Consider the following 25978-nt stretch of genomic DNA (forward strand, 5'->3'; position numbering starts at 1 on the left):
TAGACAAAAGGAACCTAGCTGCTAGGCATGGTAGGGCACACCTTTAATCACAGCACTTGGGAGGCAGAGATGGATTTCTATTGAGTTCTGGGACAGCCTGGTCCACATGAAGTTTCAGAGAAGCCAGAGTGATATGGAGAAAGGGCTGGAGACGTGGCTTGGTGGTTAAGAGCACTTACTCTTCCAGAGGACCAGGGTTCAGTTCCCAGCACCCATGTCAGGAGGCTCCTGACTGCCTGTAACTCTAGCTCCTAGAGATCCGACGCTCTCTTCTGCCTCCAAAAGCACCTGCACACATGTGGCACACACGTGCACAGATGCACACACATACACAGAAATCAAAAGTATTCTGTAGAACAAAGGTTACAATAGCACCTTTCCCAGGGCTATCAGGAGCAAGCAGTGAACAAGCAGGAGATGCCTGGCAGTCCAAAGGCCTTCGCATATGACCGGAAAGGTAGGAAAGGTCTTCAGCAGGGGAGTGACACGGACTAGTGCTCTGAAAAGATGAGTCTGGGAAAGGCAATGAAGATGGACCGCAGGAGAGAGCATCATAGGCCAAGGAGTCAAGCTACGGGGCTGTCACAATAAACACAGGAAAGAAATGGCCAATGATATGTTCAAAGTGATAGGAAGGCAGAGGGAATCAGGCTTTAGAAGTACACAGGTGGCTCTCACCTGTATTCCAGGAGCTCAGAAGGCTGGAATGGGAGAATCACTTGAACCCAAGAGTGTGAGGACACCTGGACAGCCTAAGATTCTTCCTTAATAACAACAACAAAGGAGACGCCCAGGTGCTTACCGGGATGTAGGTGGATGAGCAGGGGTCCTAGGCTAGGACTCCTAGTACAGGCCAGTTTTCTTCCTCATCCTCTGCTACCTCTAGCCCTTCTTCCCTTCCTAATAGCGAAAGGCCGCCACCGCATCTTCTGTTTAAAGTTTTATTAAAGCTTAGTGAAATAATTAATATCTTTTCTTTTTGTTTTAACCCCAGTACAAAAATACAGTTGATGAATTGACAAAATGGCTCCACTCAGGGCTTGAAGGTTTGGGTTTCTCTAACAGCAGCAGGGAAAGCATGCTTCCAGCTGGGGCTGAGTCCCAGCACACAGCCAGTCTTGACACACACGTGTGCGAGCAGGGAGGCCAGGACAGAGAAGGAAGGCCACAGGAATTCAGGAAGAAGCCCAGGATTATTACCAAGAGAAAAGGAGAATGACATCTTAAAAAAAACACTATAGAACAGCTGCTTCCCATCTCTGTTCACTTCAGCGTGAGCACAGCAGGAGAAACGGGCAAGGACGCAAACACTGACGCGGAGCAAATCTCCAAGTGGCTCAAGTTTTGTAGCGGACGGTTTCATCCTTTACAGTCAAAGGAATGGCTATTTAGGAGAGGGAGCAGAAGACATGGCCATGCTGCTGGACGCACGGACCCGCTTCAGCAGCAAGCCTCTTCCACAGTGAGAGCTCCTCCCAGTGTAGGTAGAAGCTCGGTTTCCTGGTGGTTGAACCGTTCTGGGTGATTCCTCAGCATTCCCTCCCTGCTGCTTTTCTTCCAGAACGCTCCTTCATGTCACAGCTCATCTTGAAGGTGCTTCTCTCTGAAAGCATCACCTGTCAGCCTCTCCTGAGCTTCCTTCATCCCCTGAACAACTGGAAAAGAGGGAAGGGACGGGGTGAGTGTGGGCCGTCGTTAGTACCTGACACGGCACAACAAACATAGACTATAAAAGTTTTCGGAGAGAGATGAGAAGAGCGTAAGACCTGGACTCGAGATCTGCTTCTGGATTTCAGCCCTACGTGTCATGGCTTTCTTTTCCTTTCCTGTCTACAAATGAGAGAGTGCTACAGACATCTGACTGTTGCGAAGAAAAAAAAAGATAATACAAGTGTTTCATAAACTAGTAAGACCCATAGAAATGCTAGTCGTTACTTTGGTTAGCCTTCTAGCATTCTTGCTGACCCCATCGTGACTGTACGTGCTCACTTGACACTCAGGGAAGAGCGAACACCCTCCTGCTGCCCCTCTGATGCCTTTGGAATGACTGATGCATTTACCTCATTCCCTGAAGAGATAATGATGTGTGAGTAAACATGCACGCATGTGCACACCACGAGAGGAAATGATCTTAGGATTTTTACTGAAGGGCTTGTCATTTTTACTATTAACCAACTGTAACAGAAAAAGCCAGGTTTTTAGGGGAAGAAAGGAAAGACAGAGGCAGACAACGTGCCTTATGTGCCTTCTGCATTTCAGGAATCCCTCCTAAGCACTCATTTGCACTCCCAGAAGGGCAGTGACATCAGTGCCCATGAGCGGTAGCTCTACAATGGCAAGGGAGGAGCTGGGCTGAGCCAGTCTGTCTTGGGAATCTCGCAAACCCATATACACTCATAAAAGCAGCTAATATAGTTAGCTTTTCCCTTTGTTTCCCTTATGCTTTTGGTATAGCCAGGTTTGAATGTTTCCAGTCTCATGCCAACTAAGCTGTGAGGACTCTGGGAAAAGCCTTTTGCTTGTTTACCTTTGGACTGTGTTGGTGTGAAGACAAAAGCAATTGCAAAGTCTAAACAGGAGGTGAATCTTGAGAGACATGAGTTTTGAACTCAAAGCCCCACTGCCCTTCTCTGTTGGAAAGTCTGCATCTAACACCTCTTCCAGGTACCTGCACTGGTTAAGGTGGGTGCATCCTCCTGACCCAGAGGACAACACTTTATCTTTTCCCTTTTCCACGCTAGGAATAAGAGTCCCATGGACAGATACAATGTGATCAGTGACTTGGTAGTCTAACAAAAAGTGCTAACTTAGCAAGGGACTACCCTTTAAAGGCTGGGGGTGGTGGTGCGGGAGGGAACACAGTGACAACACAGGACATCAATTCCAACCTTAGAATGACACTGCTTCAGAACCAAGAGACCAAAAAGTGAGGCAGGCACTTCAGCCTTCTTTCGCCCTCTGTGCTAATGCCATTCCCTCTGCCTGCAATGCTTTTCCCTTTTTTGCTGACTACAACTCACTCTTGGACACACGCTGCCTGTTTCTAGCAGGTCCTACTCCGTACACACTCATTTTCATGGTGTGAATTGTCTTTGTGTCTTTCTAGGGACACATTATTATTCTGTATTACATTTTTTATTTTGAGCATGTGTGCAATAGCACTAATATACGACAGCACCCGTGGAAAGGTCAGCGTACAACTAGCAGGAGTCAGTTCTCTCCTTATGAACTTAGGTCGTCCGGTTTGGCAGCAGCTGCCTTTACCCATTGAGCCATCTTGCCAGAGTCAGAGACAAATTCTTATATTGTCTGTCCATTTTGTTTAATATCTATGAAACTTTGACTTGCTCAGTGAACAGTTTGCCTTCCTTATCCTCTGGATTCTTACAAGAACAGTACAGGTGCAATGGAAAAACAAAACAAACCAAATCCAACTCTGACTTATTAACCGAGGCCAGGAGCCGGCAGCTACCTATGTAAGCCTCGGTCCATCAGCTTTTACCCAGTCATTAGCTCTCCCATTGGAGTCTATGCAGCTGGGGAAAGGCTCGGTTTTATCTTTCAGTTGTATCTGCTATAGAATCTCTCTCCAAAAGCTAGTCCTGTGGGAGATGGTTAGCCAACAGGCTTACGGAGCTGGGCTCCTGTCCCAGAGATTGCCGGGGCTCAACCATTCTGCCTCCCGCCCCTCAGAACCGCACCTTGATCGGCACTGGCATAGAAATATTTGTAGCTGGGGTTTCCGCCCTCATTGATGATCTCAGGACGCACCTTGCCACTGGGATCTGTGGAAGACAAATGGGGAGAGGGTTGCAGAAATTCCGGCAGCACTTGGTACACTAGGCCCTCGGGAGATGAGACCCAGCTCTGCAGCTCTTTATGTCACCACCCTCCCTTTGGAGTTCCAGGCTACATCGTAAAAAATTCCATGTAATTCCTTGAATGTAGCTAACCATTTCCATCCTGTACCTGGGCAAACGCTATTCCCTTTCTGGAATGTTCTTTTTGCTTGATAAAGATAGAATTATACATTTTTTTCCTTTTTACTTTTTTTTAAAAAAGAAAGCAAACTATCTTTTTTCATTATACATACCAATCTAAGTCTCCACTCCCTTCCCTCCTCCCATTTCTTTCACTTACCTCCCCACCCCGCAAGAATTATACATTTCTTTATCTATATCATCCATTAAATCTGGCAAAAAATTTCTGTATATTAATTTTTGGATTTTTTTGAGGTAGGGTTTGATGTATTCTAGGATGGCCTAAAACTTCCTATAGTTTTTTGGTTTGTTTGTTTGTTTTTGTTTCTTTGAGACAGGGTTTCTCTGTGTGTTGTCCTGGAACTTTGACCAGGCTGGCGTCAAACTCACAGAGACTTCCCTGCTTCTGTCTCTCAGGGCTAGGACTAAAAGCCTGAACCACCACCAACTAGCTCAAATTTCCAGTGGAGGCTGGCCTTGAATTCCTGACCCTCCTGTCTCTACTTCTACCACAGCCATGTGCCACCACTGTAGAAAGACAAAGCCGGGTGTGGTAGTGCACACCTGTCCCAGCACTGGGGAGACAGAAGTAGAAGTAGGTGTGGCTGAGTTCCAGGCCAGACTGGTCTACGATGCAAGTTCCAGGACAGTGAAGGCTCTTACACAGAGAAACCCTGTCTTTAAACAACAAAACAAACAAAAATGTTGAAAGACGCATGCCCGGTTGTGCTACTCCACTGGTCGCTGCATGCAGACCCAGGGGTGGAAACTACCTACCCTAGTAGTGCCTCTGATATAGGAGCGATGTCCTAACGACTATGAGTGACTCGGTGGAGGTCATATTCTTTACACTTCCCTACAAAAGCTGTTATTTAGGGGAAAAGTTTGTCCATTCTCATTCATATTCTTCCCACCACCACTACCTCGAGATCTCTCTGTAGCCTAGGCCAGCCTCAAACACATTATCCTCCAAAGTAGAATTATAGGCATGCAGCACCTTGCCCTGCCCCAGGTCCCTGTGGGTTTTTGGACCCTTCGGTTTGTCATCAGTGTAATTCCAATGCTTATCATTTCTCCCTACCAACTTCTTGTTCTGGGTCACCCAACAGGTCCATTTGCTTGCCTTACCCAAGAAAAGAATGCGTGGAATATAACCCCCATCAGGGCTGAAATCTTCATCCTTGGGTTCCTCTTCATCCTGTTAAGATTAAATATAATCCTGAGATGAGAACATATTCTTCCTCTCTTCAAAGCCTTACAGAAGATTCCAGGCTTGCTCGGGCTCTATGTGACCCTCCCATGTCTTCTTTTTGTTTTCTTTTTCTTTTTTCTTCTTTTTGGTTTTTCAACAGGGTTTCTCTGTATAACAGTCCTGGCTGTCCTGGAACTTGCTTTGTAGACCAGGCTGGCCTCACACTCACTGAGATCCGTCTGCCTCTGCCTCCCAGGTGCTGAGATTAAAGGTGTGTGCCACCACCATTTGGTTTCCCTAGAACTTCTTAAACTTCATGTTCTACCTTTGTTCAGGCATCTTTAGCCATATTAATCCGCTTATTACTGTCACTCAACAAACCAGACACACTCATAACTTGGGCTTCTGGACTTGCTCTGCCTAGACACACTTCCCCACCATCCACCAGGCTCACTCCCTTTTCTGCTTCTCAGTTTTGGTCAAATATAATTTTCTTTCCTAGATGCCTATTTTAGATTGTTAATAATCTTATCTCTTTTGCCCTTAACTTTCGGCTACAGCTTTCAACAGCAACTGATATATTTCATTTTGCTTGTTTCCCCGTGCTAGAATGTTCCACTGGGCACTCCCAGTCCTCCAGCACTGATTCGCACACAGTATTTCCCGAATGAGTGGATAACACTGACACCGTGACTGCATTTCCTGAAGCTGAGGAACATTCACTGGAGACCTCTTGTCCTCTTTGTGTGAGAAATCCCAGTTTACCGCAGAGAGTAAGGAGATAGTGTTCAGGGGAAATAAACAGCAATTTTATAGCTCGTGGCAAGGTTCCCATTACAAGGATTAAATAGGGTCATTTATGGGGACCGGAGAGAGCATTGGCTGTCCTTCCAGAGAACCCAGCACCCACACAGCAGCTCACAGCTGTCTGTAACTCCAGTTCCAGGGCCTCTGACATTCTCACATAGACATACATGAGGGGGAAAAAAAAAACCAAAAAACAACGAACACCAAATAAAAATAAATTATATATTTAAAAAATAGGAGCATTTATTTAAACTGCTTTAATTAGCAGTGGGCTATCCACTAACTACATGCTTGATGCTTCAATGTTGCCTCTTTACATGTTCAGAAGATTGCTGGACCTATGTTTAAGCAAACAATCTCTTTAAAGAAATTCATGTCTGGAAGCATCATGATAAAGAACTACATGGGCCATACTTGAAGAGTATAGCCAGAAGGGAGCACACCTTGCTCACAGTATAGTCTCACATATTAGGCTCTTAGGATTTTGACAAAATCACACACTTGATTTCAGGCCTTTCTATGAGATGGGAACAATACCAATGACCTAAACAATCCCTTCTGGGTTTTGGGATTTTTTTGATGTTTTTTTTTGTTTGTTTTCCAAGACACGGTTTCTCTGTGTAACTTTGAAGCCTGTCCTGGAACTAGCTCTAATAGACCAGGCTCACCTCGAACTCACAGAGATCTGCCTGCCTCTGCCTCCCGAATGCTGGGATTAACAGCAAGCACCATCACTGCCTGGCCTCTAAGCAATCCTTCTAAGCCTAAGACTGGATAGTCTAATATTTAAGACCACAAGACCTGAATTCTGTATCAGGTACATAAAAGATGCCTCCAAGAGGAAACAGGAAGGTTGCACAGGAAAGGCTAAGTCAGTCCAGCATCTAGTAGGTGCTCAGCTGAGTCACAATTTTCAGAAGCTGTAGCCTCTCTATATGACCATCTATAGAACAGCTATATGAAAATGTAAAATCTATCACAGTCAAACACTAAGGATGAAAAGACTCCATTCCTGCTTCCTCTCTAAATGCTGGTTGGTTTTCTAATACATCTCTCATGTAAACCTTAGTAGTCAAGAGAAAAACAACACATACAAGTAGCCAGTTCTAGCCAGTATCACATTATACTAAATCTAAAACAATACCTTAAGATCACAGGGGACATGGGGAGGGGGGAACTCTTGAAGTCTTACCTCCAGATTTACCATAACAAAGTTATGGGACAGTTCTGAAATTTCTGTAGATTCTGCAAATTTGGGTTTTAAAGCTAGGGAGAAAAAAATGAAAAGATTTCACAATGACAGAGACATTATGATACCTAAACACTACTGAGTATAAATATCACTAATTCCCATTGATGGGTCAGGTATTTACTAACCTAACTCATATAATTGAAACTTTTAAATCTAAAAAACAAGCATTGAGGGCTGGCTGGGAGATGGCCTAGTCTGTAAGTGCTGCATGCACGCCTTAGGGCCTAAGTTCAATTCCCTGCACTCATGAAAACAGCAGGGCACAGTAGCATGCACTTGAAGTTGCAGCGTCCAGGAGGCAGCAATAAGTGAATCCCTGGGACTGGCTGGCTTGCTGGCCAGCATCACCTAATCTGGTAGCTCCAGATTCCACTGAGAGACCTTGACTCAGAAAACAAAGGAAGGACTAGCAATATGGCTCAGCAGGTGAAAGCAATTGCCGTGCTGACTTTGATCCCCAGAATCTATGAAAAGGTAGAAGGAAAAAACTGGACATTGGGGTTGTCTTCTGGCATTCGCCTACACATCATGTGAGCATATACACAATAATAAATAAAATAAAATTGAAAACATGGAAACCAGTTGGAAAAACATTCAGAGCTGATCTCCAGTCTCCACATGCACACAAATGCACATGTCTCAACATGCACACACAATTAAAACAAAAAAACAATTAAAATTAAAAAACAAAAAAATCCCAGAATGTTGAGCTACTTGAGTTTAAGACCAACCTGTGCAACACAGCAAGACCTGTCTCCAAAAAGAAAAGAAAGAAAGAAAAAGAAAAAAGCCAGGCATCGTGTAGCATGCCTTTACTTCCAGAGTTTTGGACTCAGAGACAGGTGAATCTCTCTGAGTTCCAGGCCACCCTTTTCTACAGAGCAAGTTCCAGGCCAGCCATGGCCACACAATGAGACCTGTCTCAAACAACACTAACAAGTAATAAGAACAAGAATCTTTCTAAAAATGCAATCATAAAACAAGAACTGGGCACCCAGATCTCATCCTGCTTCTAGCACTTGCACTGTGATGTGACCCCAACTGGGACTCTCCTCTATGAAATGAAGACAATGGGGGCTGGGAGTGGCAGCCCAAGTCTTTAATCAAGGACACAACAGGAGGATCTGTCAGGCTGAGGCCAGCCTGGTGTACGTAGTGAGTTCTGGCACAGACAGGGCTACACAGTGAGACCCTATCTCAGCAAAAAGAAAAAAAAATTATGGGCCGAAGAGATGTCCCAGTGGGTAAGGATGCCCATTGCCACTCCTGATGACCTAAGTCCAATCCCTGTAACCCATATGGCAGAAGGACTCCCACAGTTGTACTCTGGACTCCACACTGTAAATATGTACATATATATAGATAGATATAGATTATATCGTATATAAATATATCAATGTGTGTGTATGTGTGTGTATGCATGTGCCATATAGCACACATGGAGCTCAGAAGACAACTATGTGGAGTTGGTTCTCTCCATCTTTACATGGGTTCCAGGAATAAACCCATGACGCCAGACTTGTGTAGCAAGTGCCTTTACTCAATAAGCCATCTCACTCTCACGGCTCCCACAGTTTGCTTTTTAGTTATATTTCAATTTAATTTCTATTGAAAAAGGAACCACAGTGTTAGTAGCTGCTGGAGAGGAGGGTGTTGACCCTCACACTATGACCTAGACTGTCCTGGACCTCACTGGAGTTCTCAGGTTCCAGCCTCCCAAGTGCTGGAATAAGGAGGCCCTCTAAGTTTTTGTTTAGTTTCTGTTGTTGTTATGGGCCTCTTGGGCTGGGAGTGGAGCCCAGTTAGTAAAGTGCTCATTCAGTATGCACAGATCTTCCCTGGCAGAAGATCTAGAGTAGCCTAGGCTACACGAGACCCCGTCTCAAAACAAAACAAAACACCCATACAATAAATACAAATAAATGCTGGGACAAGCGATGGTCAGTGGTCAAGAGCTCTCACAGATCTTGCAGAGGACCCGAGTTTGATTCCCAGGATCCACAGGGTAGTTCAGTTCCTGGGAATCTACCCTCTTCTGTCCTCTGAAGGCACCAAGTGTTAAGTGTGGTACACGTATATACACACAGGCAAAAAACACTCCCACATAAAATAAGATATAAACAAATAAAATGGGTACTAAAGAAAAATCAATGAAAAATTTGAAAGTTTAAGAAAAAACAGGGTCTCTCAGTGGATCGCATGCTATCCTTGTATTTCTGATCCTCCTGCCTCAGGTTCCCAAGCGCGAGGACTACAGGCATGCACGACAGTACTTGACTCGCACACTCCTCTTATTTATCTTATTTTTGAGACAGGGATTCACTCTGTTGTTCAGGGTGACCTCTAATTTGTGCCAATGCTTCTGTTCAGCTTTGTGAGTGCTGGGATTACCGGAAGCTGCCATGCCCAGCTATACTTCTTTCCAAACATGGCAGGCAGAAAGAATACATGCCACAGGCCATTATCCTCCAGTTCTGATTGATTCTCTCCTTCCCTAAACCATTCATATCCCTCTATACAGAATTCCAATTTTGCTTAGATGTACTGTCTGAGACATTAACACACTTAACGCCATACACCACATAACTGTCTCTTACTCTTCCCATCCCTGTCCTATTTCTTTGGTATTGCTCAGGCAGTCAGGAGTGCTCTGCCAGCACCAACACTAACATGCACAGGACATCTCAAGCCCAATGTCAGGGCGGAACAACTGTACCTACCTTTGCAAGCTCCACACCAAGACTTATGGATGATCACCATCAGCGGCAAGCCACTTAAAAACAAAGAGATTATATTCTAGGAGAATCCCTCAAAAGCATGCTAACAAAACCATCAGTTCACTGAGTCAAAGAGTACTGCATAGAAATATTTCTGTTGTATGGCTTCAACGGTAAAACTGTAAAACAATATTTAATAGATTCTATCAGAAAAAAACACTGTAAATTCTGTTTCCATAAATTCTGCAAAGTCGGACTTTAAAAGTAGAAACAGAAAAGGTGAAATAAGAGAAAAACAAAATTATAATATCTTGGATGTTACTGTATCTCAAAGTGATTATTACATAACTGAAAATGTAAATAAAGCCTTCCATTAATATGCTAAGTATAAAATAAGGATATAAAATTATCGATAGGAGCTAGGCAGTAGTGGTGTACACCTGCAATCCCAGCACTCGGGAGGCAGAGGCAGACAGATTTCTGTGAGTTCGAGACCAGCCTGGTCTAAAAGAGGTAGTTTCCAGGGCAGGCTCCAAAGTTAGAGAAACCCTGTCTTAAAAACAAAACAAAAGAAAACAAACAAACAAACAAAAAAAATCAATAGGGCCAGGGAGATGGTTCAGTGGGTAAAATGTTTCTATTACACTTAGAATTCCTGAGACAAGGTGTTCTCAGCTGTCTTTACCTCCAACACATACAGTATTACTGACATCAAGCACACAGTATTCACTATATACCACTGCTATTGTACATGATTAGCTCCTTTAGTAAGTGTTAGGTGAACTATCTACCTCACCTCAGGCTTACTAAGAATCTGAATGGACTGACCTGTGCCTCTGGTATCTGTAAAGGCTTATAAACCCCATGAGAAGGACAAGTGTACGTAGATGGCAGGATGTAGGTGACCATAACCAAAATGCATTAAACTCCACAGCCCCACAAACCCCAGGGTAGAAACTTCTTAAAAATTACAATTATGAGCTAGGCATCGTGACACATAGCTTTACTGTCAGCAGTCTGGAGGCTGATCTCTGAATCTGAACGCTAGTTTGGCTAATGAGTTTCAGGCTAACCAAGGCTACATAGTGAGACCCTTCACCCCAATAAAAAATTTCTTGGAGTGTGAACAATAATTGTATTTAGGCTGACCTTGATCTCAGAGATCTGCCTGCCTCTGAGTGCTGGGATTAAAGGTGTGTGCCACTACCGCCTGGCATAATAATTATGTTTATTTCAGTGTGTGCGTGCCTTGCACGTTCCAGGGAGGAAGGGAGACCTAGCAAGCAAGGAAGGGAGAGAGCAAGTACACTGGAGGTCAGAGGTCCTCTCCTTCCATGGTGTAAGTCCTGGGGACTGAAGTTGGACTGTTACGCTTGGATGCATGACTGGCCATCTCATCGTGCTTTGACTTTAGATTCAGGGTCTCTGACTCTGTAACCGAAAATGGCCCAAACTCACGGCAATTCTCTTGCCTCAGTCTCCTGAGTTAGGATTACAAGCATACTCCAACACACTTATCTAGGGTGGATACTAGTAATGGTCTCATAGAAATGAAAAAATTAATCTGTGATGTAGTTCAATGGTAGAGTACTTGCCCATCAGGTTCTGGGTTCAATCCCCAGCCCCACCCAGAAAGACCAAGACTCCCAAGATATTAACTGACCATATGAAATTTAAGTTCTGCCATTTATAAGCTAACAAAAAGACGGATTCCAAAACCAGTGGGTTTTTTTTTTTTTTTGGTCGTTGCAGTGTCCTTCTACAAGTCATCTAGACAGAATGCTTGCTGACCATTTTTCTACAGCTGCGTTTCAAATACTAACTTTTCTATAGTCTCCCAAAAGCACCTTCTTCCAGCAGCTAGTTAATCCTCCACAGGTTCTGTGATGGCCACCCTTCATTCAATTAAGCATTCCACACAAACAGTTACTCAAGACCAAAGCCAAGTCTGAAAAAAATCATACGGATAACGGGAATCCAGTATTTACTGTCTGTTACCAACAAAATTAAGATTAGTGATGCTTGCCTTGAAATATAAGATGAAGCACAATTGCTATGGAAGGTGCCAAAACATAAAGGCCAAAGAATTGAGCCTCTCATATAAAAAATACTATCAGTCAAAGATATGCCACGATACATGTAAATATAAAGTATTAAGTTACAGGGATAACATTAAATTACATGAAGAGTCCAGCAGACAACTTTGAAAAATTTTATTAGAGGAAATAACTAATGGTTGTCTTATACAAATATCAGTTTCCCAGAACAAAAAACGTATCTGTGCTCGATGTTGCAGGATAGATAGCAAGAAGTACTGTACTCAAATATATTTGTAGTATGAAAGGGCCATACAAAACAGTATCATCTTCGTCTTCTACTCACAGTTGACTTAAAACAATTCTCCTCCATCCAGATGTAATATCCCCAGGCAGAGTTCAACCTAAGAAAAACCGCCCACCTGAGATATCTGGAGCTACTACTCCTACGTCTTAGCTTACGCTATACACGCGGGCGCACGATCAGCGGCAGCCAGGAAAATGAGTCAGTCAACCCTAGCAATCCTAGTACTGCAGTAGGCTCTGTAGAACTTCACACTATTCCTCCCGGACAAAGTACAGTGGAATTTAGAAAGGAACCATCGTCGCCTCTCAGTGCCTCTATTAGAGCAAATTTTGACTCAGATACTGAAGAAACATATTGGACAGCTGAGGTAGGTTCTCGTTGTTGGGATGCATTTTTGTGTAGGAAATAAACTGGCGACGGAGACGACTCAGTTCCGCCATAGTCAAGGGCCGGGTAAACAGGAGGTGCTCCGTGGTGCCCGGAAGTTTTAACACGTCTCCGGGTACAGCGCCCTTCTGTGCTTCCATCAGAGCAGCCAACACCTGGCTCGTGGCCTGGTCCAGCTGGTGCAGAAAGTTGCCAGAGGATAGGGGCTGGGACTGCGTAGACTGATGGGGCGGGGGCGCCCTGTTCTCGAACAGCGCAGATCGGATCTCAGCTAGGGGCAATGGCTCTTCAAAGCCCACCACGGTGAACAATGGTCGATCCCAGCGGTTCCGAGAGTCAGGAGCCTCAAAGCGCTGCGCTAAGGACTCCAAAAGTTCGGGAGGAAAGGCATGGGAAGCAGGCTTCGCAGACTTTTCGGGCTCCGGAGTTACTCCCGCTGGAGGATTTGATGGCAGTATTTCCTCCGGATCCAGTTCCCTGGGGACAGCCGGCAGGGCTGACCCATTTGCTAACAGGCTGGAGGGGCGCTGTTCCCCCACGGCGCCGGCCACCTGAGGTTTCTCGCCCCTCTCGGCGCGCGGCCTCCAGCTCACACTGACAGCCGCCGGGTCGCGGTTCTCAGCGGCAGCAGCCCCCTGAGGTCTAGGGCTCGGCCAGACCGGGCGTATGCAGTAAACCAGACAGAGCGGGGTGCGCGCGGCCCGCGCGAGGCAGTACAGCTCGTAGCGGAAGCCCTTGATGTAGTTGAGGGAGTCCAGGATGACCACGTCCTGCCGGCTCAGGCGCCGCTCCACCGCGGCCCGCAGCGCCGCACGCAGCGCCTTCTCACGGGCCGGGTCGCCATACGCCGTCACCGTCGCGTCCTGATCGCCCAGCACGGAAGCGTCATCCACCACGTACACCGTTCGGCCCTCGCCGGTCAGCGCCCGGAGTAACTCTTCAGTCCTCTGGCTCTTGCCGCTCGACGGCAGCCCACAAAACACCACGAGCGGCATCCTCCCTAAGGCCATCCATGTGCGGACGGTCGAGTCAACTTCCGGCATGAACCGGAAGTGAAACCCGAACGTCCTGTTTTTCCTACGCGAGCGCTTGTTTCTATGGAAACGGGAACGCCAAATCGTCCGGTTCATGGACCAAATTCTCAGAAAGCAGACACGGAGATTAGATGGCATCAGTTATTTACACCATATGTTATAGGCCTAAGAAAATATGATTGCCCTGCCGTCAAAGAAAATGCCCATTAATTAGGATTTAATGGCAGTCTACAAAATGACTAGTACCACATTTAGCACACAGAAAGCAAATTACAAATGAAGCTTCTCTAGTCAGGACTTCTCTTCCAGCTAGTAGCTCTTAGTAAATGTTTACTCATAACAACTATTTCAATCGTCAACATCTTTCCATGGTATGATATGAACATAAAACTGTTCCCCTAAGGAAATCCAGGGTCTTAACTGGAAGAATTAAGTGCCCACACACAGTAAAAAATGCTACGGGTAGCCATGTCAGTGTGAAGAACAGAAGTGGAGAGATGCCCAGAAAACTCGTTGAAGACTTGGTTGATATTTGAATTTGTCTGTCTGGGAGATCGTGCTGGGCTCGGGCCTCATGCAGGCACTCGGCCACTGAACTAAATCCTCGGGTTGAATTATTTGTTTAACTTGAAAGACTAATGGGAATTTTCATCTTGGATAGGTTGTCAAATACAATGCAGATTTCTCAATTAAATCTGAATTTAAAATTTTTAAAAATTGCATTAAGCGGCATGGACATATTCTATTTTCCTATGTGTAAAATTTAAATTTAGCTGGGCATCTTTTATTTCTATTATTAAATCTGGCAATTCTATTGCAGAAGTTTGAGACCCCAGTGTCAAGAGGCTGTAGGATCTGTTTTGAAACAGCAATTACTAGCTTGGTAGGTGTAGAAGTGTAAGTGTGAGCATATCTGTGCCAGTATCGTGATATGAATATAGGACACATACTTTGGGGCAGAGTAAGTCTCCAATACACTACAGTAGCGAAATGAAAGTCCTGGCTCTACCACTTAATAGCAGTTTAAATACTGGAAAGTAGCTTCACTTTTCTGTATCTCAGTTTCTTTTCTATAAAATGTAACAGTTATTTCATTGGTGTACCAATCTCAGAGGCTGTGAAGACTAAATAAACCAGTCCCTGTAAAACTGACAGTTCCCAGCCTCTGCCTCCTCCCCTAGGCCTTGTGCTCTGGGTTGTTGTACACAGACCTGAAACACAACACCATTTTAGCTTTAGGTTAGTAGGTAGTATAACTTACGGTTGAGAGCACAGGTTCTTTAGTTAAAGAACCTAAAAAGGTGTTAGAAGCTCAGCTCTACTTTATACCAACTTGTGATCTTGGACAAATTAACTGTTGAGTGGCTTAATTTCATATTGCTAAAAAAACAAAGGAACATACTTCATGGAAATGTGAAAACTAAATGAGTTGGTTAAGATTATCTAATACACAGTACACAGTATGTGCTGAGCTTTTTTTTTTTTTTTTTTTTTTTTTTGTTCTTCGAGACAGGGTTTCTCTGTAGCTTTGGAGCCTGTCCTGGAACTCGCTCTGTAGACCAGGCTGGCCTCGAACTAGAGATCTGCCTACCTCTGCCTCCTGAGTATTATTTAGTTCTTATGGGGCCTTGAATATGACCCTTCACCTGAAAGCAATGCTAAGCTAATGGCTAGAAAGTTTTGTCACTGTCAATGGGCACGACACCACATTTCATACCTTGCTGCTGCTTCTTTCTTCCCGTCTTCTAATGTCCTCCAGTGAATATGATCTCCAAAGCCTAGAAGGAAAGAGCCTTATAAACATCCATACAATGACCAGAGCATTGGCACAGAAGGGAGACATGTTTGTAATGGTGTCACAAACCGGAAAAACAAAACAAAACAGCTTTCCTCTGCTAAGAGCCTGGCGCTCAACACCTAGCTTACTGTTCTCTGGGTATAAACCATGAACCGTCACACTCCCCAAGTCTGTTTTCAGGCTTCTCAATGAAGATGACACCGTCTAATTAATGACTGCCATGGAGATCAAATAATGACGTGAAATGCTGGGCCAACAATACTGTAAGAATGAATGAGAATGTTCCACAGTGTAAACAGAGAGCACATCACTGACATGACACGAGGTGCGGCTTTAGAGTCGCAAAGACATAGATCCGGAACTCCACTTCCCATGGTGTATGGGGTTTGAATGAAGCCATCTAAGTCCCAATCTCACCATCCAGAAAATCAAGACACCAATTTCTACCTCTGAATATTGACATAAGGAACTAATAAATGAGGTCAGGTGCATCAATTGTCATTCCCACAATTCAGCCAGATTTTTTTTTTCTTTTTAAAACTATGTTCATTTATTTATCTGGGCATTCACATGTCACAGCCTCTGTGTGGAAGTCAGAGGACAACCTTCAAGAGTTGTCCCTCGTTTCTTCTCTCTCTCTCTCTCAGTAGCTTCTGTCTCTCCCTTCTCCCCACTTCTCCCCTTCTCCCTGTTTATCTCTCTCTCTCTCTCTCTGCTCTTCTCCCCTTCTTCCCTTTCCCTTCCATAACCTACTTTACAAAAAATCAACTTTATAAATGTAAAAAAAAGATATTAAATTTTATTAAAAGAAAAGAAAAGAAAAGAGTTGGCCCTCTCTTTCCACCATGTGGGTCCCAGGGACTGAGCTCAGGTTGACAAGATTTGTGGTAAGCACTTTTACCCACTGACCCACCTCCCTGGACCCCATGATCTTTCTCAATTACATTACTGCTTAGTAAGAAAAATTTCAGAGAATAGTTAATGTCCCAAGGATAAAAGAAGTGCTTATAAAGGCTTCAATAAGAAAATAAGACCTAAGGCGGGTGGTGGTGGCGCATGCCTTTAATCTCAGCACTCGGGAGGCAGGCGGATCTTTGTGAGCTAGTTCCAGGACAGGCTCCAAAGCTACAGAGAAACCCTGTCTCGAAAAAAAAAGAAAAAAGAAAAAGAAAGAAAGAAAGAAGGAAAGAAAGAAAGAAAATAAGACCTGGCTGAGCAGTGTGGTGGACCACACCTTTAATACCAGCACTCTGGAGGTAGAGCAGGCACATCTGTAAGAGTTGGAGGCCAGCCTGGTCTACAGAGTTCCACAACAGCCAAGGCTACACAGAGAAATCCACCTTGAAAAACCCAAATAAAACAAAACAAAAAACCTAGCTGGCTGTGACGGTGTACACCCTTAGTCCTAGCACTCAGGGAGAAGAGCAGGCAGGTGGAACTCTGGGAGTTCCAAGGTCAGTGTGGTGTACACAGAATTCCAGGACAGCTTGTCTTAAAAACAAGACCTTGTCTTAAAAACAAACAAACAAATAAAAACATCCACTCACTTTTGCAACCTAACTCTACACTTTTCTTAAAACTCAAGACACAGAAGTTTTTCTGGCTCTTTACACACAGCACTGCTCCGTCTCCCCTCCAGGCTTTTTCGTAATTGGTCCACCTCTGCCTTTCTTCCCCACACTATCCAGCTCAGCACTGAGGCAGAAAGCCCAGAGAGCCCGTCTTCTGATAAGGCCTGCTCTCAAATCACTCCATTCTTCCCCCACCACAATACTTCCCAGACATTCTTTACCATTTGTGTCCACTTTCCTAACTCCAAGGGGAATTCCCCTTGCCTCTTTTCCTGTTTCCCTAGCACGTACCAGTACACATGCAAGTACTCCATAAGAGTTCTTGAGAATCTTATGTTCTATCCAGAAAATGTTAGGGATCATAATGTTAGCTGCTATTTATTTAAATGTATTTTTCAATTTTCATGTATCTATTATCCTCTTTTATTCTTTCCCCTCCCACTAACACCCTTCTTCCTAGTAAGTCCTCCTCCTATTTGTGTACGTGCCCATTTAGTTAGGGTTGCATGCATGAGCCTGGCTGGGAGGTTATTTACTTGAGCAAGGGCACCTTACTAATGGCTACACCACCGAGGAATGACACCTTCTCCAGCAGCCATTAAGTTATATACCTTTTGAAGGGCTCTTGCAAGCCCATGGCAAACACAGCTCTGACAGGTTTTGTCTTTTACCTTTCTCCTCCTTGGTAATCCATAGCTTACATTCCTGAAGCTAGCCTCCAGGTCTATTCCCTGATTTGGCCACTTCCTCCTCCTGAGGCTGACCACCAAGGTTCAGCTATCAAAGTATTGAAGTCCAGCAATCAAAAGTCCCCTTTTGGCTCTATTAGTAAGAAAATTATTAAATTCTTAATTTAAAACTCTAATTAACATGCCCAAATAAAATGAACCAACTCATCCTAACATGGGGTTTCTCTTTTCCCTTTAGACACTGTCATTGCCTGTGTGCCATGTCTAACTCCTCTCTACCTCCAGGTCAAACATTAACCCCCTTGCCCCTTTCCTCTTCTCTCTTGAGATCTATCTCCTGTCTCTGTCTCTTACTCCCTGCCTTTTGTCCACTTGGGGCAAATAAATCTCCTTTGTGCTGCGAACTCAGTCTTGGTGTGTTCTGTGGCGACTCCGGTTCTTTCTCCTCACAGGGGAGTGGGGCCTTGTGAGACCCTCCTGCAGACAGCCACAGATACTGAGTTCAAGGAACAACTGCTATGTCATGTCCAGAAGACAACATTTCACAGCATCCCTTCCCATCCTCTGGCCTTTACTTTTTGCCCTCTCTTCTAGGATGTTCCTTGTATCTGCTATTATTAACATCTGGACAGCATATTTTACAAGCCAACTCATGTTTCCTTGACAATAATTCACTATTTCCCCTCTCTATATTTCAGTTTTCTCAGGATTCGAATTACTATAATAATTGTCTCTCATAAGCTTATTGCTGAATAGCAAGCAAAAAACAAAAACGTTAACACAGTCAGCATGTGAACATCAGTGTTCATATAATGTGCTCAGAGTAGCTTTTGCTTTTCTTTACAGCTGAGGCTCTGGGAAGCCAGCAAGCTATCCCATGTTATCTCACTGCTAATCTGGGACTTCACATCCAGCCTTGTGCCTTTTCAGTCACTACCTTTGTCTTTCAGAAATTTATTTCCCCCAAATGAATTACAATCTAATTGTTATCAGTGTTCTACCACGGGGGAACAGCAGCTCATGAGCGCTAACACACAGGAGCAATATCCAAACTAACCATCATCATTTTCCCATGTCAACAGCGGGGGGGGGGGGGGGGGGGGGGGGCTACAGGCCAAGGGGGAGGGGAGTGTCACCTGCCTAAGGTCCAAAGTTTGATCCCGAAAAGTGAATCATTGAGAGTGAATTTGGGAGGACGCCCAGGGCTGGAAGGTTTATCATCACTACTCACGCGCCTTAAACCCCAGACAATGGGGTTCTGCTTTGGCAGCATGCCTGACTAAAGAGCTTGCAGCGGTACCCACCCACACAACAATGACATCCCAGATAAAATGGACTCATGGAAATCCCTCTGCAAACACAAAGTGAGCTGAAGTTGGAAGGACAAGCAAAGGTGAGGCCACCCACCTCAAAAGCAAACACCTTCTATGACGTGGCAAACCAGAGATGAGCCTGAGACTCTCCTATTAAACCACAAAAAAACCCTAAAGGAATTCTAGGTCCGAAACCCAGCTCCCCAGTCCATCCCCACCCGCCCCCACCCTCAGTAAATATGAAACCTTTCTAGAGGGAAGTGTTCCCCTAGGAATTAGGGTTCTAAGGTGGTGAATGATGAACAACTATTGTGAGTTTACCACCATAAATCCACAAATTGCTTTAAACATACACACACACACACACACACACACACTAGCACACATGCACAAACAAATCATCAGAAGCAGAGTGACTTAGACCATGAGGACTTTTGGCATTAGATTTATCGATCACAGAATTAAAAACAAAACAGAACAAAAACTACATATGAAGTGCTTAGAGAAATAACTCACAGAATCACAAAAGAAACTAAATCTAAATCAGGAAAAGGTAGCATTTGCCATTCCAGCATTCAAGAGGTGGAGACAAGAGGATCATAAGTTTAAGGTTGTTCTTGGAGTCATACTAAGTGTGTTTGAATTTTTGAGGCCAGTCTGGATTTATTCAATTCCGTTTCAAAATCAAACAACAGAAACAAACAAGCAAACAAAAAAATGTAGGGGCCAAGGAGCTATCTCAGGCAGTAAAGTTTGAGCCCCAGAACCCAGAATACCAGCAAGCTATTTTGTAACACTATAGTGCACTGTCAGATCCTGGTTGTTACAGCCTGAACTGTGCATAATATCTCTCCCTATCTATGTTGAGGTTCTAATCCTCAGTGCCTTAAAATACAACACTGCTTGAAGACGTGGTCTTTAAAGAAGTAATGAAGTTGACCCTAATTCTTGAAGGAAGAGATTAAATACACACAGAGGGAAGACCATGTTAGTAGAGAAAAGAGTCATAAAAGTAGAAACCAACACTGTCAACATCTTGGTCTTAAGTCATTAGAAACATCAAAACATAAACTTCTGATGTTAAAACCATCCAGTGCAGTGCTCAGTCTGTAAAATGTTTGCTACACAAGCATGAGACCCTCTCCAGTCCAGTCCAGAATCCATGTAAAAAGCTGGGGAGGTGAAGACTCAGAGATCCCTAGAGTTCTCTAGCCAGTCAGCCAAGTCTGGTCCCAAAGAGTGACCCTGTCTCAAAAACAAGGTGGCTAGACATCTGAAAAACAGTACCTGAGGTTGACCTCCGGCCTCTATATGCATGAACGCACACGAACATAAATCAAGATAAATAGAGGCCCACTTGATCTATAGTACTTACTATGGCAGCCCTGGCAAACTAATAGTGACATTCCATTTGTCAAAATGTACAAAACATACACTAAGAGTGAAATGTAGCCAGGGGGTGGTGGTTCTTGCTTTTAATCCCAGCACTCGGGAGGCAGAAGCAGGTGGATCTCTGTGAGTTTGAGGCCAGCCTGATCTACAAGAGCTAGTTCCAGGACAGGCTTAAAATGTAATATCAACTGGAGTAAACGTGTCACTGCTAATACAGGAAATGGGAAGGAGAAAGGGCACCTATGTAAACTGTAGTTTCTGCTCTATCTTTCCTTTTTCTTCCTTACTACATGTGTGCAAATGTGCATGTGGGGGTACACGCCATAGCACCTGTGTAGAGGTCAGAGAAAAACTTTATGGAGTGAATTCTCTACTTTCACTTTTGTGTTGGTTCCAGGAGTCAAACATAAGTGGACACACTTGTGCAGCAAGCGCTTCTGTTGAACCCTCTCTCAGGCCCCTCTTTTGTTTGCTCAGTTTTTAAAAACTTCAATGGCTTGGTTAAAAGAGCAACCTTAGAGACAGGCGGTAACCAGCTCTCCTGAATGCAGCACAGATGCAAGGAGATGAAAAATCTAAGAGCTTATGATAACAAAAACAATACTGACGATGTGTTTTTAAGCATAGCGGTTTTTAAAATGTGTTTACTGTTTACAGGTATTAATTTATTTTGTCCTCAAAATAACCTTATGAGGTGCTAACTCTATCCTTTCTCCTTACAGATAAGGAAACGGAAGTGAAAGAACCTGCCCAGGGTCACAGGCCTGTGAGAGGCAGAGCTAGGCCTGGAATGCAGGTGGTCGCACCTACAGTCAGAGCTATTCCCTATGCTTCCTGCCTCACTGACAATGGTTAATGGATAAATGAATGAGGGAATGCACCTCGAGAACGCTTCAGCTCTACAACTGAAAACTGGGGGTTTTGCTTTACTTTTGTTCTCTCCTTGAAAAAGAACCTATACAGGTATGGTTTTAAGCATCCACACTCATGGTCACGGAGCTCGGAACCTCTGAAGACAGTCCAGTTCCGCAAGACAGTTCACCCCAGGTATCTGCAAAGGAAGCTAAAGGCTTCTGCACCAACAGTTCTTTCCCAAGACGATGCCTAAAACAGGCATAAGCCATTTCCAAACTCACTATTTATGTCCGTGTCCATGCTTTGTCCTAAAAACCGTGTTAAAGACATTAGAAGAGCATCACCCCACACTCCAGCTGGTGAAAACTAAATAACAAGAGGTCAAGGGTCAGAGCTGGCAGCCAGGCCTGAGACAGGGAACACTGAACCTGAAAGGTAGAGTAGCAGTGTGGACAAGAGGATTGCAGTTCAGACCTTCTATCGTTTACACAAATGCTAAATATAGCTAACAAAAACATGTCTCCTGATGGGACTGTGGCATGGAGTGTTATTGTGCCAACTTATAATTCCAGAGATTGAAATCATCCATTTCTATTGCGGGCGGGATGAGCGCATGAATGGCTAGTTTCCTCCTTACACTGGAGGCCACAGTGGTGCGGACAGGACATGGGCTCTGGGACTCATCTTCCTGCTGTCCACTTAACTCCCAATGCCTCATTTTAGAGTCTTCATCTGTGAAATGGGGATGACAAGAGAAATATTACCCACCTCACAGAGTTACTCTAAGAATTAAAACAGTGGCTGTAGGAAAAGGCACAGAGCGGTGCAGCACTGAGAAGTAAACGTCAGTCATTCCGCTTCTCTTCATGGGGAGATAGTTGCGATTTCTAGTCTTCAGAGAACAGTGTTCTCAGACATTGGGATGTTAGAGCTGGAAGGCCCTCAGGACACATCTCTAGCCCAACCTTCTCCCTTAATAAATGGTAACCAGGGGAAGACCAGAGATGGCTAAACGACCTGACCAAGATTAAAATCTAGGCCTAAAATCCCTGTATAGCGCACACTCCACACTGCTCTGTTTGCTCTTTCCAATGAAAACTGCTGGGGGAGGGAAGGAAGGGTGGTCACTCCGTCTTTCCTCTCTGCAAACAGCCAAGGAATCTTCTGGAAAGAGCTGGAGCTATTGAGACATCCCGGAAGAAACAATACGTGTCAGAAATCCTGGGAACTCTGGCCTTCGGAAGTACTTTTTTTTTTTTTGGTGGTGGAGTGAGTATGATATAATCTTAATTCCATAGAACTTATATGTAAGTTATACACAGGACAGTCTGCTTTACAGTAAGATTACCAATATTTGAAACATTTTGACCTAATGGGACTCACTGCGCAGTGTATCACATCCTTTATAGGTAGACATCCACACATCACCTTAGAAAAGCTTTTTTTCAGCTTCCTAACTCAATAAACGGCAGCTCCCTTGCCCTCCTCAGCTTAACTTCTTACTCTACCACAGTATTATAAGATAAAAGCTGAAATTCTCTCAGTAATCTGTTATGACCTAGTCTGTTCTCACCCTCTTTCTGACCTGAATACACACCCACCAAAAGCAAGAACTTGGTCTATTCTCTTCATTGCCACATCTCTAGTACCCAAGTCAATGACCAAAGTATGATTGGTAATCAAAAATCAATACTAACACAGGTAACTGTGTTCAGGCCCACTGAATTTCTCCTCAAATTCATTGCCCAGCAAAGAATGAAAAAATGAGAAGCATTAAAAATAATCAACAGCCGGGCAGTGGTGGTGACGCACACCTTCAATTCCAGCACTCAGGAGGCAGAGGCAGGAGGATCTCTAAGTTCGAGACCAACCTGGTCGATAGATCAAGCTACAGAACAGCCAGGGCTACACAGAAAGACATTGTCTCAAAAAACCAGACCAACACCAAACCAAACTAACAAAAAGAAACAAAAGCAAACAACAATCGATCAGTGGTGGCACATGCCTTTAATCCTAGCAGAGGCAGGTGGATCTCTGTGAGTTCCGAGCCAGACTGGTCTACAACGCAAATTCCAGGACAGCCAAGACTACCAAGAGAAACCCTTTCTTGAAAAACAAAAACCAAACCAAACCAAAACAACAAACAAACAAACAGGCTGGAGAGATGGCTCAATAGTTAAAGAACATGCTATTCTTCCAGAGTTCAGTTCCCAACACCCAGAGGCAGCTCATAAGTGCCTGTACTTCCAGCTCCTGGGGAACTGGAACTCTCTTCTGGCCTACTTGGACCATACATTTGCGAGTGTGCAAACACACACATACACAGAGACACACGTATATATACACACACACACACACACACAATCTTTTAAAATTAAAAGCAGTATGATTGGGCCTGGAGATGGCTCAGAGGATCAGAATAGCTGTGGAGACAAGAGGGCTTGGGTTCAAATTTTAAGTAACCATATAAAAGTCTGGCATGGCAACTTAAGCATGTAACTCCAAACATGGCGGATGGGATCCCAGGAACTCACTGGGATCCCAGGAACTCACAGAAACTCTAACCTAAATGGTGAGCTCAGGTTCAATGAGACCACCCTGTCTCATAAGTGGAGAACAAGCAGAAGAGGCAAACACTTAGCATCCTCTTCTGGCCTAGTCATGTGTGCCATGCACCAGCACACACGTGGGCAGATACCACACTTAATACACACGCATACGTACACACACCCCACCATAGCAACAGCGGCAGGAGGAACCCACACAGTAAGATCAGGACACAAAAATAATCAAAGCAGGTTGGGACCCATTTACATCTCATCCAGTTAGCCAATTCAGCTTTCAAAAAAGAACTGACGAGAAGATATTCAAGTTTGGAAAGATGCAGGTAACAGCATGGAGTAGAGGGTTCACTCTTCCTAACCTTCATTCATAACCACCGATGCCTCCATCTAAAAGTCTGTTTCCTCCACACACTAGCTGAGTTACACCAAAGACAACTGTTGGTAACCTAGCAGAAGACCTAGCCTTCATTTGGCTCTTTCTTCTGCATCTCCCGGGTAATGAATGGGGAGCTGGGTCTTGGGGGTGGTGAGGATCTTCAAACTCAAGCAGTTATCTCTGATACACAAGTCACCAGAGACCCTATCTATTTCTTCAGGTGTGAAGGTGGACAGTTCCAGAAAGTTTTCCCAAGCTCCCAGTGCTACACATGTTGGACTCTTAAATAGCCTAGTACTAATTTAAGGGTCATATCTTCACAAACCCAAGAATTAAGAGCGCCCTCAAGTACAACTTCCTTCTCTTAAATCCTCTCCGACCAGGTAAGTAATCCCTACCCCAAGAAATCCCCCGGAGCAGCTGAGGAAGATAAAAAGAAATCTGGTGTGGCCTAAAATACAGCGAAAGTATTAGGACAAGAAGGGGACCCCAGGCCGGTAATACGATAAGAATGAGTTCTGACCCTTTCCAAGCCCAGTGCGTCCGTCTGAAGAAGTGATGAGGAGCAGGAAACTGCAGCACAGCAAACAGGTGGCCTCGAAACGAAGCGACATCTCCATGGTGGTGGTTGCACTGGGCCACCGGACTGAGAGAACACAGGATTCCCAGCAGAAGGTCCGGTCCGCTGTACTATCGCCGCTCAGGCCAACCCCAAAGAAAATTCCCAGATTTCTTTCTTTCTTTTTTTTTTCCCTTCTCCCAAACACTGAAGGAAGTGATGTTAGACGGATGTGGGCGGTGCCTCCGGGGTCCGCTTTGAAATGGAGTAAGTTTAAAGGTGCAGATCACTCAAAAAGATGGGGTCGTACATTTTGAGTTTACTTTCCCTAAATCCTGGATGTCTAGGTCTAGGGACAAAGCAGCATAAGGGGGGCCGTGATGGTGGGGAATGGGGAGAGAGGTTCGGGAAAATCGTTGTTAATTGCGTCTGACCTCCAGCCTAATCCCTCCCTCCCAAGGACCACTGCACTAAATATTTGAAATGCAAATTATTATCTATGAGATCAGCCTCTCACAACAGACAAGTCACCCATTGGCTTGGAAATTCCCGCCCCACTGTGCAAATGTAAAAAGACTGGACTACAGTATTTCATTGTTAGATTTCTCCTCGAGATTCCTTAGAAACGCACCCAGTAAGCGCGTTTTGCGATGCACACGTCTGTGTCTTGCAGGCACGCACTTTGGAGTAGCTCTGGACCTTTTCTTCCCCTCGCATCCGCATGTCTTCACTCAGGCATGATGCAAGCAACTGACGCAAGCACCAAGAAAACCATGCTTGAGGCCTAGTTATTTCACAACTGATGAGGTGAACCTAGGGAGCCGGAATATAAGTCACTACAATCACTTAAGTGTAGCGCTTCTTTCCGTTAAATCTGTTGGTTTCTGTCTTGGGTCGAGTATGTCTTTCCGTTCTACAACCTAACAAGTCAACATTTCCCGACTTTCCCTCCTGGTACTAGAAGAGTCCATCAGTGAACAACATCCCAACCAAGTATACACCGAAACTAAACTCCAGGCCGTCCCTCCGTTAGGTCCAAGACAAAAGTTAAGCGCAGACACAATGGGGCGCTGAGGGCACGGCCACCTCCAGGATGCAGCGCGGCCCCAGCACCCGCCGCCAATCAGAATATTGGGGTGCGCGAGGCAG

General features: G+C 44.6%; 2 protein-coding genes across 2 annotated transcripts; both read right to left on the bottom strand.

The window, feature by feature from the left end:
• Positions 1-927: 927 nt before the first annotated feature.
• Positions 928-25056, bottom strand: Txndc12 (thioredoxin domain containing 12). Its single transcript, XM_048453349.3, has 7 exons — positions 24794-25056; positions 15430-15490; positions 9952-10004; positions 7172-7245; positions 5109-5178; positions 3702-3785; positions 928-1655 (listed from the first exon to the last, which is right to left on the bottom strand). Exons 1-7 carry the CDS (start codon positions 24888-24890, stop codon positions 1576-1578), a joined length of 519 nt encoding a protein of 172 aa, XP_048309306.1. The 5' UTR covers positions 24891-25056; the 3' UTR covers positions 928-1575.
• Positions 12147-24872, bottom strand: Kti12 (KTI12 chromatin associated homolog). Its single transcript, XM_048453344.3, has 3 exons — positions 24794-24872; positions 15430-15490; positions 12147-13896 (listed from the first exon to the last, which is right to left on the bottom strand). The coding sequence occupies exon 3, from the start codon at positions 13848-13850 to the stop codon at positions 12609-12611; it is 1242 nt and encodes a 413-aa protein (XP_048309301.1). The 5' UTR covers positions 13851-13896; positions 15430-15490; positions 24794-24872; the 3' UTR covers positions 12147-12608.
• Positions 25057-25978: the final 922 nt, after the last annotated feature.

This window comes from Myodes glareolus, chromosome 3, assembly GCF_982192425.1.
Source record: "Myodes glareolus chromosome 3, mMyoGla1.1, whole genome shotgun sequence".
Taxonomy (NCBI): Eukaryota; Metazoa; Chordata; class Mammalia; order Rodentia; family Cricetidae; genus Myodes; species Myodes glareolus.

What these genes read in the sequence shown, in the direction of transcription:
- Kti12 (XM_048453344.3), bottom strand. Translation starts at nt 13,850, where the DNA reads ATGCCATCTAATCTCCGTGTCTGCTTTCTGAGAATTTGGTCCATGAAC.
- Txndc12 (XM_048453349.3), bottom strand. Translation starts at nt 24,890, where the DNA reads ATGGAGATGTCGCTTCGTTTCGAGGCCACCTGTTTGCTGTGCTGCAGT. An exon ending in TTGGTGTGGAGCTTGCAAAG is followed by an intron (nt 7,246 to 9,951) that starts GTAGGTACAGTT and finishes TTTTCTCCCTAG; the next exon opens with CTTTAAAACCCAAATTTGCA. An exon ending in CTATGCCAGTGCCGATCAAG is followed by an intron (nt 1,656 to 3,701) that starts GTGCGGTTCTGA and finishes CCTCTTTTCCAG; the next exon opens with TTGTTCAGGGGATGAAGGAA.